Source organism: Arachis hypogaea, chromosome 20 (assembly GCF_003086295.3).
Source record: "Arachis hypogaea cultivar Tifrunner chromosome 20, arahy.Tifrunner.gnm2.J5K5, whole genome shotgun sequence".
NCBI lineage: Eukaryota > Viridiplantae > Streptophyta > Magnoliopsida > Fabales > Fabaceae > Arachis > Arachis hypogaea.
The window spans coordinates 141,846,512-141,860,372 of record NC_092055.1 but is presented as its reverse complement, the minus strand read 5'-3'; the positions used below and the strand labels follow the sequence as shown (position 1 = coordinate 141,860,372).

General features: G+C 33.1%; 1 protein-coding gene across 5 annotated transcripts; it reads right to left on the bottom strand.

Annotated features, from left to right (window-relative positions):
- Positions 1 to 162: 162 nt before the first annotated feature.
- LOC112782859 (probable choline kinase 2) lies at positions 163 to 7,643 on the bottom strand. Of its 5 annotated transcripts, none has more exons than XR_003193220.3 (9): positions 7,401 to 7,643; positions 5,361 to 6,455; positions 4,987 to 5,108; positions 4,607 to 4,805; positions 3,890 to 4,007; positions 3,756 to 3,803; positions 3,395 to 3,514; positions 2,160 to 2,310; positions 163 to 454 (listed from the first exon to the last, which is right to left on the bottom strand). XR_003193220.3 is itself a non-coding variant. In XM_025825493.3 (9 exons), the coding sequence occupies exons 2-9, from the start codon at positions 6,375 to 6,377 to the stop codon at positions 321 to 323; spliced, it is 1,890 nt and encodes a 629-aa protein (XP_025681278.1). In that variant the 5' UTR covers positions 6,378 to 6,455; positions 7,401 to 7,642; the 3' UTR covers positions 163 to 320. The 5 variants fall into 5 exon arrangements, 2 of the variants coding, with proteins under 2 accessions (XP_025681278.1, XP_029152059.1); XR_011878274.1 differs by having other exon boundaries at positions 7,239 to 7,612; XM_025825493.3 differs by having other exon boundaries at positions 3,395 to 3,495; positions 7,401 to 7,642.
- Positions 7,644 to 13,861: the final 6,218 nt, after the last annotated feature.

Sequence of the window (13,861 nt, the reverse complement as noted above, 5' to 3'; positions counted from 1 at the left end):
TTTATGTATAAATATATATATTATATAACTTATTTTTAATATATATTTTATATTTTAAAATAATACTGGTGGTTATTTTGAAAAAAACTATATAGTAGATAAAAATAGTATGTTTGCCCTTTTGGCCAAATTAAGATTGATTGTGATAAAAATAAAATAAAATAAAATAAAAAAATAATTAATTTTAATTTAGAATTTGAGGTTACAAAAATGCAGTAGCCGTTGTTGGGAACATGATTCCTGCTTCTATTTACAATAACATATCTCATTGTCAAAATGTAGTAATGGCCAAACAAGGTAAAGGAATGCGTTGCATGAATCTAACTGGAGGAGTTCTTGGAGGACCTGAACAAGCCAAGACCTAAAACTCTCTTCATCTTTTTAAAGATACCCGAGCTCTTCCTTGCATGAGTTGGTGGTGGTGGTGGTGGTTGTGGTGGCGCTGCTAGCTCTCCTGCATTAAATTTACTCACATTATTGGATACCAAAATAATTTGCATTAAAATTATATGCTATGGTATTCAAGTCAATATTCACATAATAAATATTATCAATAGTAGATTCTAATTCCCTCTCTCTCTCTCTGGTTGAGTGGTTAGTTTAATGGATTAATTAAAGAATGATTTTTAAAAGTAATAATAACAGTCGTGATGCAAATTTCTTAAAGGAACTAAATATAATCAGGACAAACACATCTTATGCTTTAATTATTTCATACTCGGGTTCAAGTTTGATTAGTTAGTTCAGATAACCATTTTTTTCATTTAATATTAAAGGAGAAAATCACTCGGGCTATGAATTCAAATCATAGTATTTTTTGTCATAAATAAAAGTCCGATAAAAATACTTACCAAAAAAAAAGTCCGATAAAAATGAATTCATTGTCCAAAAAATAAAGAAAACTTGAATGAAATGAAATAGAATGATAGCATTAGTAACTTGCATTTTACATTTGTTTATAAATAAAGACAGACAAAATTGACTCTAAAGCTTCACACTTCTATATAATATATTTAGTCTGTATATAAATCTAATCCGAGATTTTTTTTTTCCCGATGCAAAAATCACTTTGTTTAAAAAATCGAAATAAAACCCAACAAATTTCCATGCATGCAATGTTTATGAATGAATCAGAAAATTCAAATAAAAAGATTTGTAAATTAATCATATTAAATCCGTGATAAGAAAAGTCTATTAAACCAATTAGCACTTATGACTTAACGGAGATTTTGTTCAAATTTAAGAAAAAGTAATGATAAAACTTAAACTTTACATGTAATAAATAAAAGAAAAAACTAGAAATAATTATTCTCATGAGTAACTCTTCGATTCGTACTAAAAACCCAAAAAGGGATATTTTCTTTAATTATTTTTTAGTGATTTTCATTATTTAAAAAAAAAAAGACAAATGAGAAAAAAAATAGATAAAAACACTTTTCCCTAAATGGAAAAATATAAAATAAACACACCCTCAAGGCCTTAACAATATCTTATAATGAAAATCTCCAAGGCTTAATAATTAGGGAAAATTTGGTTTGAAAGTATTATAAAAGAAATTATTAACTTTATTTTAAAATTACAGAGATGGATTATACATGAACTTCTCACTCATTTTTCACCAATTCATTGTTAACAAAAGTAATGTCAAGTAACATGTCCTCGCGTCAAAAACTATGGCTTCTGCACGAGAAAGAAAAGCAAGAACGAAAAAAAATTTATCCAATTCAAACTATATAATTTAGTTGATTTTAGCAACAGAAAAAGGCAGAAAAACAAGGAGGATCGTTTATAAGTATTAGATTAATTCATTACGGAACCAAAACAAAGGGGGAGGGGGAGAGATCATCAATTCATGAATAAATATTTCAGAAAATACTAAACAAATTGTGTTTTTGTTTACTCTCTAACGTCATGAATCACACTTGAATTACAGATACAATACTGTTATTTGTTGTGGCTTGCAACACTGAAAAACTATTCACCTCAACTAACAATCTTCTAAGTCAAAAACAAAAACAACGAACTTCAACATACACTTTAAAATCACATCAAGAAAATACTATCTGTTCCGTAGGTGACAAGCTATTGATTCTATTTAACGTTTCAAAAATACAAAAAAAAATAAAAAATAAAAAATCAATCAAATCAAATCAAAATACCTGTACCCTCGGCAGGATTGTTATAAGGAGAAGGTGCATTATAAGGAGAGGGAGCATCATGGCTTAAAAGATAAGGTTTCCTTGTCCAGTATTCTTGAAACCTCTGTTTCGCATACTCCTTGTAGTTGAAATCAATTTTGTTTACTTGAGCCTGAGCAAGGTAATCATAAGATTAGTTAATAAAATGACAGCACAATGCAAAGTATCTCGCGTTATGCAAGATCTGAGGAAGGGTAGAACCCAATGTGTATATTGTGTAGTATATTACTGCATTTAGGACTTCAAAGAATCAACATAAAACATATTTTTTTGTGGGGATTTTCATAATGCAGGTCGTTATATTCTAGTGATCCAATATATGATTGGCAGTATATGGAAAAGCTTTTCAAACCCAAAAGTCCTGAAAAATCCAAGAAAATTAACACATTATTCAGAAGGATCGTTATGGTTATTTAGTTTAAAAATTTAGTCATTTATAACTTTATTTTGCAAAGGCTATAACATGATACTAGGATGTTCCCCAATCCTCGAAAAAGGTAAATAAAAAAAAACAAAAATAATAACAGAAGATGAATAAACAAACATATCTACATTTGAAAGACTGAAAAATGTGGGTGATAGATAACAACCCTCTAGTAGTAGTACGCTTGGAAAGGGTCAGATCTCTAGTTATATATGACATAGTGAAACTTTTGGACTTTGGTTTAATTGAGAGTGAAATATTCATAAGAGACTATTTCCCAGTGAACTCATTCTCAGGTAGCAAATAAACTTGCTAACTATTTGAACAGCAGCTGCAATAAAATAAAAGGAAAACAAGATACTAACTACGCTGAGTTCCTGACCTGCCTCGTGTCCTAACTCACTGAAGAAGATGAACTTTCCTTTCTGATCACTTAATTCTTTCTCTCTCATGTTTTTTTTTAGATATTTCTGTGATGTGGAAATCCCAGTTTTAGCCTTTGTATGTGGTCTATCATAGACCCAAAAACCTCCTTTTCACTCAATGAAATCTTAACTTTGGAAAAATAAAAAAGCAACACTTCTGTTATTCACTTTTCACTTGTAGTTCTATAGAAACGATAAACAAGTACTTTTTATTAGCAGTCTAATCTTAATGTTATGAAAACTCGGTGCACGAACCAGGTGCACGTTATTCCATGATTTTTCATTATTTAGACTTATTTTGGAAGCACGAATAAAATGATTAACCACAACTGAGAAAGTGAAGGTACCGAAATTATTCCCCAAACGCCCCAGAAAATATGATTTGCAAGTGTATACTTCTCAATTTCTTGAAGTAGATCCTCCACTTCACTGCCATTTGGTTGCGCACCTGCGCCCAGGTCCAATAACTTCAGGAACATGGCAAGATAATTTAAGTTCTGAAGGTAATACACAACTATAGAAGTGATGAAATACAAGATTCAACGATTATTGATCTTTAGTTTTTTAATTTATAAATGCAACTTGGTTGCTTCAATTATGAAATACAACCAAAGTCAGGAAATTGAAAGCAAATGGCAACTCCTCAATTTTAAGTTCTACAGAAGAATACGAAGCTATGTCATATAAACATTTAAAGAAATCAAATACCTGAGGAACTCAAATATGTGTTCACAAATCTTCTACGCTCCTCAAGATCTGCCAAAAGAACCAGCCCAATAAAGTCATGCTTTAATGAAAATACGGAGAGAATGACGAAAATAAATTCAGAAAGTCGAAAGTACCAGGATAGTTCTTGTAGTTGAGAATATGAGGTGTTTCTGTATGATAGTTAGCAGCCATCTCACAGAAGTGGTTTGCTATGTCATATGCTACAGGATTATAACTTGCATATTCATAATCCTGTCACAAAGGCACGCATTAAAATCTTGCTGGATAAGACCCATTAAAACTATAATTTTCGTTACATGGTAGAGAACATAATAACCAAAGATCATTCAACAGGATGATTACTAACAGACCAAATTATCATACCTCATAATAGCTAAGATTATTCAACAGGACGATTACTAGCAGACCAATTTATCATACCTCAAGTCTAGTACCACAAAAAGGGGAGAAAGGAAGAAAAAAGATGAATAGTCATCGCACGCAAGATATATACATCACAATGTAATCTTATATCAATTACAGGCTTATCACCATCTGGCATCAAATAGCTTATACATAATTTAGCCTAAACTAGTACAATAGTCTCAGTAAGAAAGAATTCAAAAAAGTTCATCAATTATAATTAAACTCATCCACAAGATGAAATAAGATTTCTTCATTCATCATGATCCTAGTTTCAACAAATATCAGTTAAAATCTTAGGACAGAAGTATAACCAATTGTTTTATGAGAGAAGGTCCCATGAAAGATCAAATATTTTTTTATCTGCCCCCACAGAGGTGTTAGCAACATTATCATGATTTTACCAACTAGCACAAAAAGAGACTCACTATTATGGTGACAGCATTGGTCTCTTCATCAAGCATTATGTTACCATACTGCAAATCATTGTGGCAAAATCCTATCCGTTGGCTTGCAGCACCTGATAGTTCATTTTGCAAAACAAAGATTTCCCTGTCAATTATGTCCAAATAAAAGGCCTCCACTTCTTTAGGGGATGACAAACGTTTGGCCTCGCCAAGCCATGTTCTGAAACATTTTAACAAAAATATTTGAGAAAAAGATCGAAGTGTACTGAAAATATTAAATTATTGAGCAGGAGTTATTTAAATAAACCTAATACAAGTGAGAAATGTTATTTGTCAGATAATAAGGTTTCTTTTCATATTTTCAATAATCAGGCTCAGACGAGTGTTCAGAAAGGACATACCGTAATCTATCCCAAAGGTGGACTTTCTTTTCACCAGGCATGTCAAGATCGTGGAACTCCTTCATTTTGGCTGCTATAAGAGCAGAGATTGATGGTTCACGCAGATCAGATGCTGATAATGTCTGATAAGTCATAATGAAAACTACAACAATGTCAACCAATGGATAGTTAAACAATAAAAGCACTGCCTAAATTTTACAAATAGTTTATATAACTGGATGAATAATGAAAAGTGAGGGTAGGTCCAAGTAATAATAGTTGGAATATATATACATTCCATTGCAACCATTCATCAGCAAACTCATAGTAAGGTTCTATAAGGTAGTTTGAGTAGTTCCAGTATTAAGACGGAAAATAAAAGAAGACAATGTTACCCGTGCGTGGATAAATTCTTCGACGCGACCATTTGCAAACCGTCCTAGTAGAGATGGTCCCTGCCCATGTTTTGACATGAATTCAAATGTCCGGATCTCATCATGCCTATCAAAGAAAACGTCAACACCCTCACCATAGATTCTAACTAGAACCTTCCGTGATGTTTCCCCAGCTTTAGTTCTCCACTTTATCTGAAATACCACATTTGTCATTGCCCCTTTGAGAGGAATCACCTGCAATGCATTTGGATCCAACACATCCTCCCATTTACTTGCCAGTGATATTAATATCTCCTTTGCTTCAGCTGGAAGACGATTTATGTTGCTGTCTACAGGGCATTCAACAGCATCTGCTTTGTATTCTACAATGTTTTCAGCAGCCAGTTGTTTGACTTTTACAGGAGTTTCTGCAGCATCTGCTTGTTTGTTTAAAGGACTTTCTACTTCATCTGCTTTATCATTTACAAGATTTTCTATGCCACGTGTTTTGTCATCCACAGCATTTTCAGCAGAATCTGCCTTGTCATGTACAGAAGTTTCTATATCACCTTTTGTATTATTTATAGGATTTTCTGAACCATCTTTTCTCTTCACAGGACTTTCTGCAGTACCTACAGGAGTTCCTATACCAGCTGCTAGTTCCTTCACAGGCATTTCTGCACTACTGAATTTGTCATTTGGTGGATTTTCTGCACCACCTGATCGGTAATTTACAAGGTTTATGGGAGAATCAGGTTTGTCTTCATCAGAATTTTCTGCACCATCTAATTTGTCCTTTGCAAGATTTTCTGAACTATCAGCTTGGTCATTTACATGGTTAGCACCACCTGGTTCGTCTTTTGCAGGATTTGCTGAACTAACTGAAAGGTCCGTAACAGGAATTCCTGTGCCGGCCACTTCATTGTTTGAAGGAATTCCTGCATAACTGGCTTTATTATTTATAGGACTTCCTATAGCACCTTCGTTGTGTTTTGCAGGCCTTTCTGAAGCACCTGCTGTGTTGTTTGCAAGATCCATAGCAAACTACTCCAAAACTCCAAGTATAGCAATGATTTACTTACAATATCAAGTTTCCTCTGTTTGTAACTTCAAGACCTGGAAAATAAAGGATAATAAGCCAAAACAAATAATAAAATTAAATACAAAACCCATTCAACACATGAAAATAATATCCAAATAAATTTCCAGGTCACAATGACAAACTAACATAGCATAGTGCTGTCCCTCTTCCTCCTTCAACTGTAAATGGATACAGTTGAGCAAGAATGACCAATGGAAAGAGAATTGTATATTGTCAGATAACTTACGAGCAACATCAAAGAATTTTCAACTACTAAGGCTAATAAATAACAAATCCTAATTTTATTAAACATTGAAATCAGTAAACAATAATCCACAATCCCATTTATTTTTTGTTCTAGGAAAAAGATGTCTTTATAGGCATTCCTATCACACATGCATGAACAACACATTTCATTCTTTCGAAGCATGAGAAGAATGAAACGATAAACTTGATTACCTAAGTGCGCAATCAATCACCACTCATTATCAATTCTAAGCTGAAACAATACGAAATCAGACAAATCTAAATAATCCCCTCAACAACATATCTTTCCAACCAATTTTTTTGGCCATGCAAACAGTTTCTCCCATTAGGTTAACTGTGCATCATTTTTCATATAGAAAAACACTCATTTCGCTAGAAATTCGAAACAAAGCAATAATTCCTTTCAAATCAAACTTCTCAGCATCATTTCCTTAATTCCATCCAGCGCAACAAAACAAACACACACTCGAAATGACGGCATTGATCAATCATTCAATAGTATAGCAAAAAATAACATCAATAACTAACAATGACGAAAATTGCATTTGGACCTTCGATGATCCAAATTCCAAAATCAAAATTCTCCTCCAATAGCCACGGTTTTCTTCGGCACCAAAGCAGCAAGTATATCAAAATTCAAAACCACTACAACAACAACAACAACAACAGATGAAACGAGAGAAAAAGAAAGAACGGGAAGGAATGGCGCCAACCTTGCGAGTGGAATCCAGGGAATGAGAGTGGCGAGATTCCGAAGCGTTTGGTTTGGTAAAAGGAAAGGATCAGCACACAGATCGCGTTTGTTTGTATTGAGAGAAAGAGAGAGACGGTTTGAGAAGTTCGAAATCGAGAGGAAATTTTTTCCTTTTTTTTTTTTATAGGAATATGAATATGAATAAGAATATGTGAAGAGTGAAAGAGGAAGTGTTTTTATTTTCCACCGCCAATGACAAAAGGTGCAGCTACACAGTTCATGTCAGTATATCACATATCCGGTAAGAATTTTTTATTTTTTTAAATCTTTCTAAAATTTAAATAAATTTTTATTCTTAAAAAATAGGACAATGTACTTATATAAAATGAAAGAGAAAAATCTTTGTCTGATTATAATATTTACAAAGTGGTTACGTGAGTGTCTTTTTTTGTTTTTTTTATTATTATAACGAAATAAGCTAATATTACAAATTAAAGATAAATATTTTATAGACACCAACATTTTATTTAAATCTTAATTTTTTTTATTTCTATCTCTATTTTGACAAGTTAAAAATTAATCCATCGTAATTTGAATTTTATTTAAAAGTTTGTAAATCAATAAATTATTACATAAACAAAATGAAATTCAAATTTTTGATTTTTTTTAAATAAAATTTATTTTATTAAATAAAAATGAGTGGTCCAAAAAAAGACAGCATAACAAGAGAAAGGTTGGAACGATCCAACTTTAGCCATAATACATAATTCAATAGAAGAGAGAAAATTAAAAGATAAAGTAAACCAAACGGTAAAGTGAATAAAAGTGAAGGGATCTTCAGGAAGAAAGGTCAAGAACGGTGTCGGTCTTCTCCTATGGCGTGGCGAGCAGCATCAACCAACTGAAGAGGATGGCGTCTCTTATTCTCGAATAGCTTCTCGTTTCGGGTAATCCAAATCTGCCATAATACATTTGCTGCGAATTCTTTCTTGTTCGTTGCATTGCTCACAAATTTCAGATTTTTGTCAAGCTCACTCCACCAAATTCATGATTTTTCAATTAAAGCTGGAATAGGTAGATTAGTGATTCTCCAGGCCTCAATAGCATCGGTGCACATCCAGAGGCAATGCGCAACCGTTTTAGGGAACCTATTGCATCGCTGACATAATGGACTCACTGATGGAAATCTTTCACTTAGCCTTTGTTGAACATGTAGGCTTTTGTGCATAATTTTCCAAAGGAAATTTTTTATCTTGGGTTGGCATTGGATGCTCCAAATATCATACCATAGTTGCTTATTTTGACACTGTTCTGGCAGAAACTCTAGTGGGGGGTAGAAGAATTGGAATACTAGCTGGTACCCAGACCCTACTGAATAGCATCCATTTTTCTCCTTTAGCCAGGTAACCTCATCATCACCTTGTTGGATTTCAATGTTTATGATTGCCTCTGTAATATCTGGTCTGAATAGTTCTTGTATTAGTATCTGATTTCATGATTTGGTTGGTAAAAGTAGGTCTGAAATTCATGTAGGATTGTGCTCTAAATTAATCTCTGTATTAGGAGTAATAGCCAGATAATCACGAACCCATGAATCTTCTCTTATTCTAATATCTGAACTGGTGCCTACCCTTCATAGGATACCTTTTTTCAGAACTTTTCTGCCCTCTACTATGCTCCTCCATCTCCAGGAAGGGTTGATTCCAACCTCTGCGTGGAGAAAATTGGAGTCTTTGAAATATTTACTTAGGTACACTCTAGAGATTAGAGAATTTCTTGTAAGTAGTTGCCATCCTTGTTTGGCTAGCATTGCAAGGTTGAAAGCTTTAAGATCTTTGAAATTAAGACCCCCTTGACTCTTGGACCTACAAGTAATTCTCCACCCAATTCATTGCATCCTCTTTTTTGATCCCTTTTTGCCCCACCAAAACTGCAATATGGCTCTTTGTACGTCTTCTATTAGTGTTTCTGGGAGTTTAAAGCAACTGAGAGTGTAAATAGGCACTGCTGTAGCCACCGCCTTAATAAGGACCTCCCTTCCACTCGATGATAGTAGAGTCCGTTTCCAATGTTGCAATTTATGTAGCACTTTATCCTTGATGTAATTAAAGGTGGATTTTTTTTACCTCTGCACTATAGCCGGCAAGTCCAAGTATCTATTCGGGTTACCCACGTGTGGAACGTGTAGTAATTCAGACAACATATCTCGGGTTTGGGTGGGCGTGTTCCTGCTAAAAAAGATTGAAGATTTGTCCAAGTTAACTATTTGTCCACTAATCTCTTCATAGTTACTTAAGACCCTTAGGTAGCGTTTGGTAGAGAGACAGAGACTGAAAGTCTGAGACTGAGAGACAGAGACTAAGAGACAGAGACAGAAATAAATCTTAGTATTCTATTTGGTGCAAAGTGGGAGACAGAAACTAAAACAAGAATGAAACTCAAATTTAATTTGTACAAAAAGTAAAATTGAAATTAATTAATTGAAATGAGCGTATTTTAGGTATAAAATGTTATTAAAGTTTCAGTCTCTGTCTCTAAAAATTTCAGTCCCCTGTGTCCTCATTTTTTGGAAGCACTGAAATATTGAAATTTTAGGGACAGAGACAGAAATTTTAGTACTAGTCTCTGAGCCAACAAACATGATACTGAGTCTCAGTCTCTCAATCTCTGTCCCAGTACCTCAAAACAAACGCTACCTTAGTAAACTCTGGCAGTCCTTGACCGTAGCCTTACTGAACAAAATTGAATCATCTGCAAAAAATAAGTGGCTGACTTTAGGACATCTGCGATTAAGTCTCAACCCAGAAAATTCTAGGCTCTGTTCTCCTCTGTGGAGCAGATAGGATAGACCCTCTGCACAGAATAAAAAGAGATAGGGGAAAGAAGATCACCTTGTCGCAATCCTCTACATGGTCTAAAATAACCATGAGGTGCACTATCCACAGTAACAGAGTAGGAAACCGTAGTCACTAGTTCCTTAATCCAATCCACCCACTTTTTACAAAAACCCAGTTTCTCCATCATGGTCCAGACAAAATTCCATTCAACCCGGTCATACGCCTTGCTCATATCAAGTTTCAAAGCAAATTCATAATCTCCATATCTTTTATTCTTCAAGAGTGCATAAATTCGTGGGCTATCAAAACATTGTCACTAGTGAGTCTTCCTTTTATAAAAGCACTTTGTGAGTCACGAATAACATTGTGCATAACTGGTTGCAATCTGTGAACAATTATCTTTAAAATAATTTTATAAACTACAGTGCTAAGACTTATAGGCCTAATCTGTTTCAAAGACTTAGTATAATTCACCTTAGGGATTAGACAGATATTGGTATGATTGAAAGCTTTTAGTACTCTACCTCCACCGAAAAAACTCTTGACAGCACAGAGCACATCTCCTTTGATAGTATCCCAATAGTGTTGAAAGAATTTAGCCGTGAAACCATCTTCACCCGGAGCTGAGAAAAGGTTAATTGAAAACACAGCTGATTTGACTTTTTTTTGAAATAGGCCTCACCAGAGTTCGGTTTATTACTGTTGTTATTTTTCTAGCATTTTTTGTAACTCTTCAGTAGGATCTTTAGGAAAGCTGGTTGAAAAAAGTTTTTCAAAATACCGTTGAGCGATTTTAGCAATGCCCACCGCATCCGATGCCGTCCCCCTATCCTCATCTCTAAGCTCTTTAATTTTGTTCCTTCTCTTCCTAGCCTGAAACTTGGAGTGGAAGAACTTCGTATTTTTATCCCCTCATTTTAGCCATTGTATTCGGATTTTTCTCTCCAGTATCTTTCCTCTTGCTCACAAGCTTCCTCAAGTTTAGCTTCTAAAATACGGATTGTTGCTCCATTTGCAAGCTGTCCTTTGTTTGTTTCGTTTGATATCTTCTCCTTAAGGCTCATGATTTTTGAATTTGAATTGGAATTAGAGGTTCTTTGCCACTCCACTAGCTTGTGCCTGCAAGATTTTAACTTCCCAGCCAACTTAAACATTGCTGACCCCACTACCTCGAGCCTCCAAGCTTGCTTGATTATATTGCCAACCTCTTCCTTCTCACACCATCGCTCTTGAAATCGAAATCTTCTTTTAGATCTCCTTTCCTTTTTGTGTGAGCATAATAGCAATGCCTTATGGTCTGAACCTGAGTCATCTAGGTGTTTGACAAAGGCATCAAAAAATTCAGACCTCCATGCCAATGAAACAAGAGCTCTGTCCAGCCTTTCTTGTATACAATTATCTCCAAACTGCCTATTATTCCAAGTAAATTTGTCTCCTTCAAACCCCATGTCAACTAGTCCTCCCGCATTAATGAAATCATTGAACTTTTGAATGGAGCCAGCTGATTTAGCTCTACCACCCTCCTTTTCATGGTGCGCTCTGATAACATTAAAATCTCCAATTAATACCACTTGGTCTCCCTCATGCGCCATAATCTGCCGCAGCTTTGGGTATTGCTCATCTCTTCCAGCCTCATCAGTGTGTAAGTAAACACCAATAACTTCCCATTTCCTACCTTCCTGTTGGCTTTCTATAATAAAGTGAATAAAAAACGTATCATGGTTCAAGATCTGTACATTAACTCCCTCCTTCCATGTCACGACCAAACCTCCCGCCATTCCAGTAGGATAATATTATGAGACCAGTACAATTAAATTTTTTTAAATTCATATTTAGTCAATAATATTTTAAAATATTAAAAAAATATAATGTTAAATTGTTGATTTAATAGTATTAAACTACTGACTAAATTACTTACCAACATAAATTAAAATTGTTTGTCGTTTTTTCTCATAATTTTATTAACATAACCAACTGTATTAAAGAAAAATCAATACCTATATTTTATTAACCATTGTTTCATTTAACTTCTTATTAGCTTTTATATCTATATTTATGGTTTTTTTTTTTTTTTTTTTTTTGCATAGTAAGATAACTAGAGTGAATAAGTGGAGAGTTTTGATAGTTTTAAACATTGCACGAAAAATAGGATGAATATAATTATTTTCTTTAATTTACAAGTGATAAAACACATGTATATATACTATGGATGAGAGAAGAAGAGACCTTTTCAATTGGTGGCAACGAGTCTTATCCTGAGCAGCGGCTCAATTCGACGGTAGATAAAAGACCCTCTTCATAGCGGCGTTGTGTTGGAGCACTTTGGAAAACGAGGAATCGGTGTGTTTTTGAGAAGGTAATAAGCCCGGCACTGAAAGAAGCCAACAATTTAGTGCGTGAACTCATGAGCCATACCTGATAGATGCTACTAATTTTCTTTACTCTTACTTTACTCTTCTTTAAGCTCTTAGTCTTTCAGTCACAGTTGATAATAAATGAAAATACCCAATTCTTTTGTACTTCCTTATGAAAACACTTTTATTTTATATTAATAAAATAACATTTATCTTTGAAAAAAAAAAAAAAAACACATGTATATATACATGAGTGGGTATGACTTGAATAGATTCAATTTCTTACTTAAGAGAACATGATTATTATCAAAACTTTTTTTATAGGTAACGAACCAAAAGATTTAACATAACTATAATCTATTACATTATTCTAAAGGGTACTACACTTGCATAAATCTCTTTTGATTTCATTCTTCAAAATAAAATATTGTGTCGCAAGTGCATAGCCAAACATCAATATATATGAATTATTCTAGATCTTCTCCAAAATGTGAATGGTAAAATTTAACATTGAATATATATTTATAATGACAACCTTGTATCATCTAGATTTGTGTCACTTGCATTTTTTAAGTATGGTACATACATCTATATGATAGTTATGTATTATTATGAATTCCAAAATATTTGCAACTAGTGATTCCTTAACTAACTCATACCATTAACAAAGAGACTATATATTATGTAATGCCGACGTTTAAACATAAAAAATTACATTTGATTTAAACTATTGATTCTAGGTTACTATAAATAATTCGAACTTAACCATGCCATTCCTTAGGAAGACACAAAAACCTCTTTTATAACTATTAAGAATACATTTGTTTATAGGTATACTGATATAAAATTGTATTTGACATATAAAATATATATAAAAATATTGTCTATAAATACTAAATTAATATATTTTGTGTTTATCCTAATAAAACAGATACAAAAATACTAATTAGAAACATAATTTATTTTTATTTTTTCTTTTATTTTTTTATTAATTTATAATAATTATATTTTTTATTATATTTTTTTTTCAAAATTTTTAAATGAAAAAAATGAGAATAAATTAGACTTTTATAATTTGCTCTAGAGTTATAGTTTATAACTAAACAAAATACAAGAATACTAATTTTTATATCTCTTTATTTTATATCTTGTTCTTAGTATTTTGTCTTGTTATCAGAACCAAACGGAGCCTTATTTCCCTTAATTACGACATTTGATATGTTAATTACCAAACAATCACTACTCTATATATATATCAACACATGTCTCTCTTGCTAATGATTTTCTAA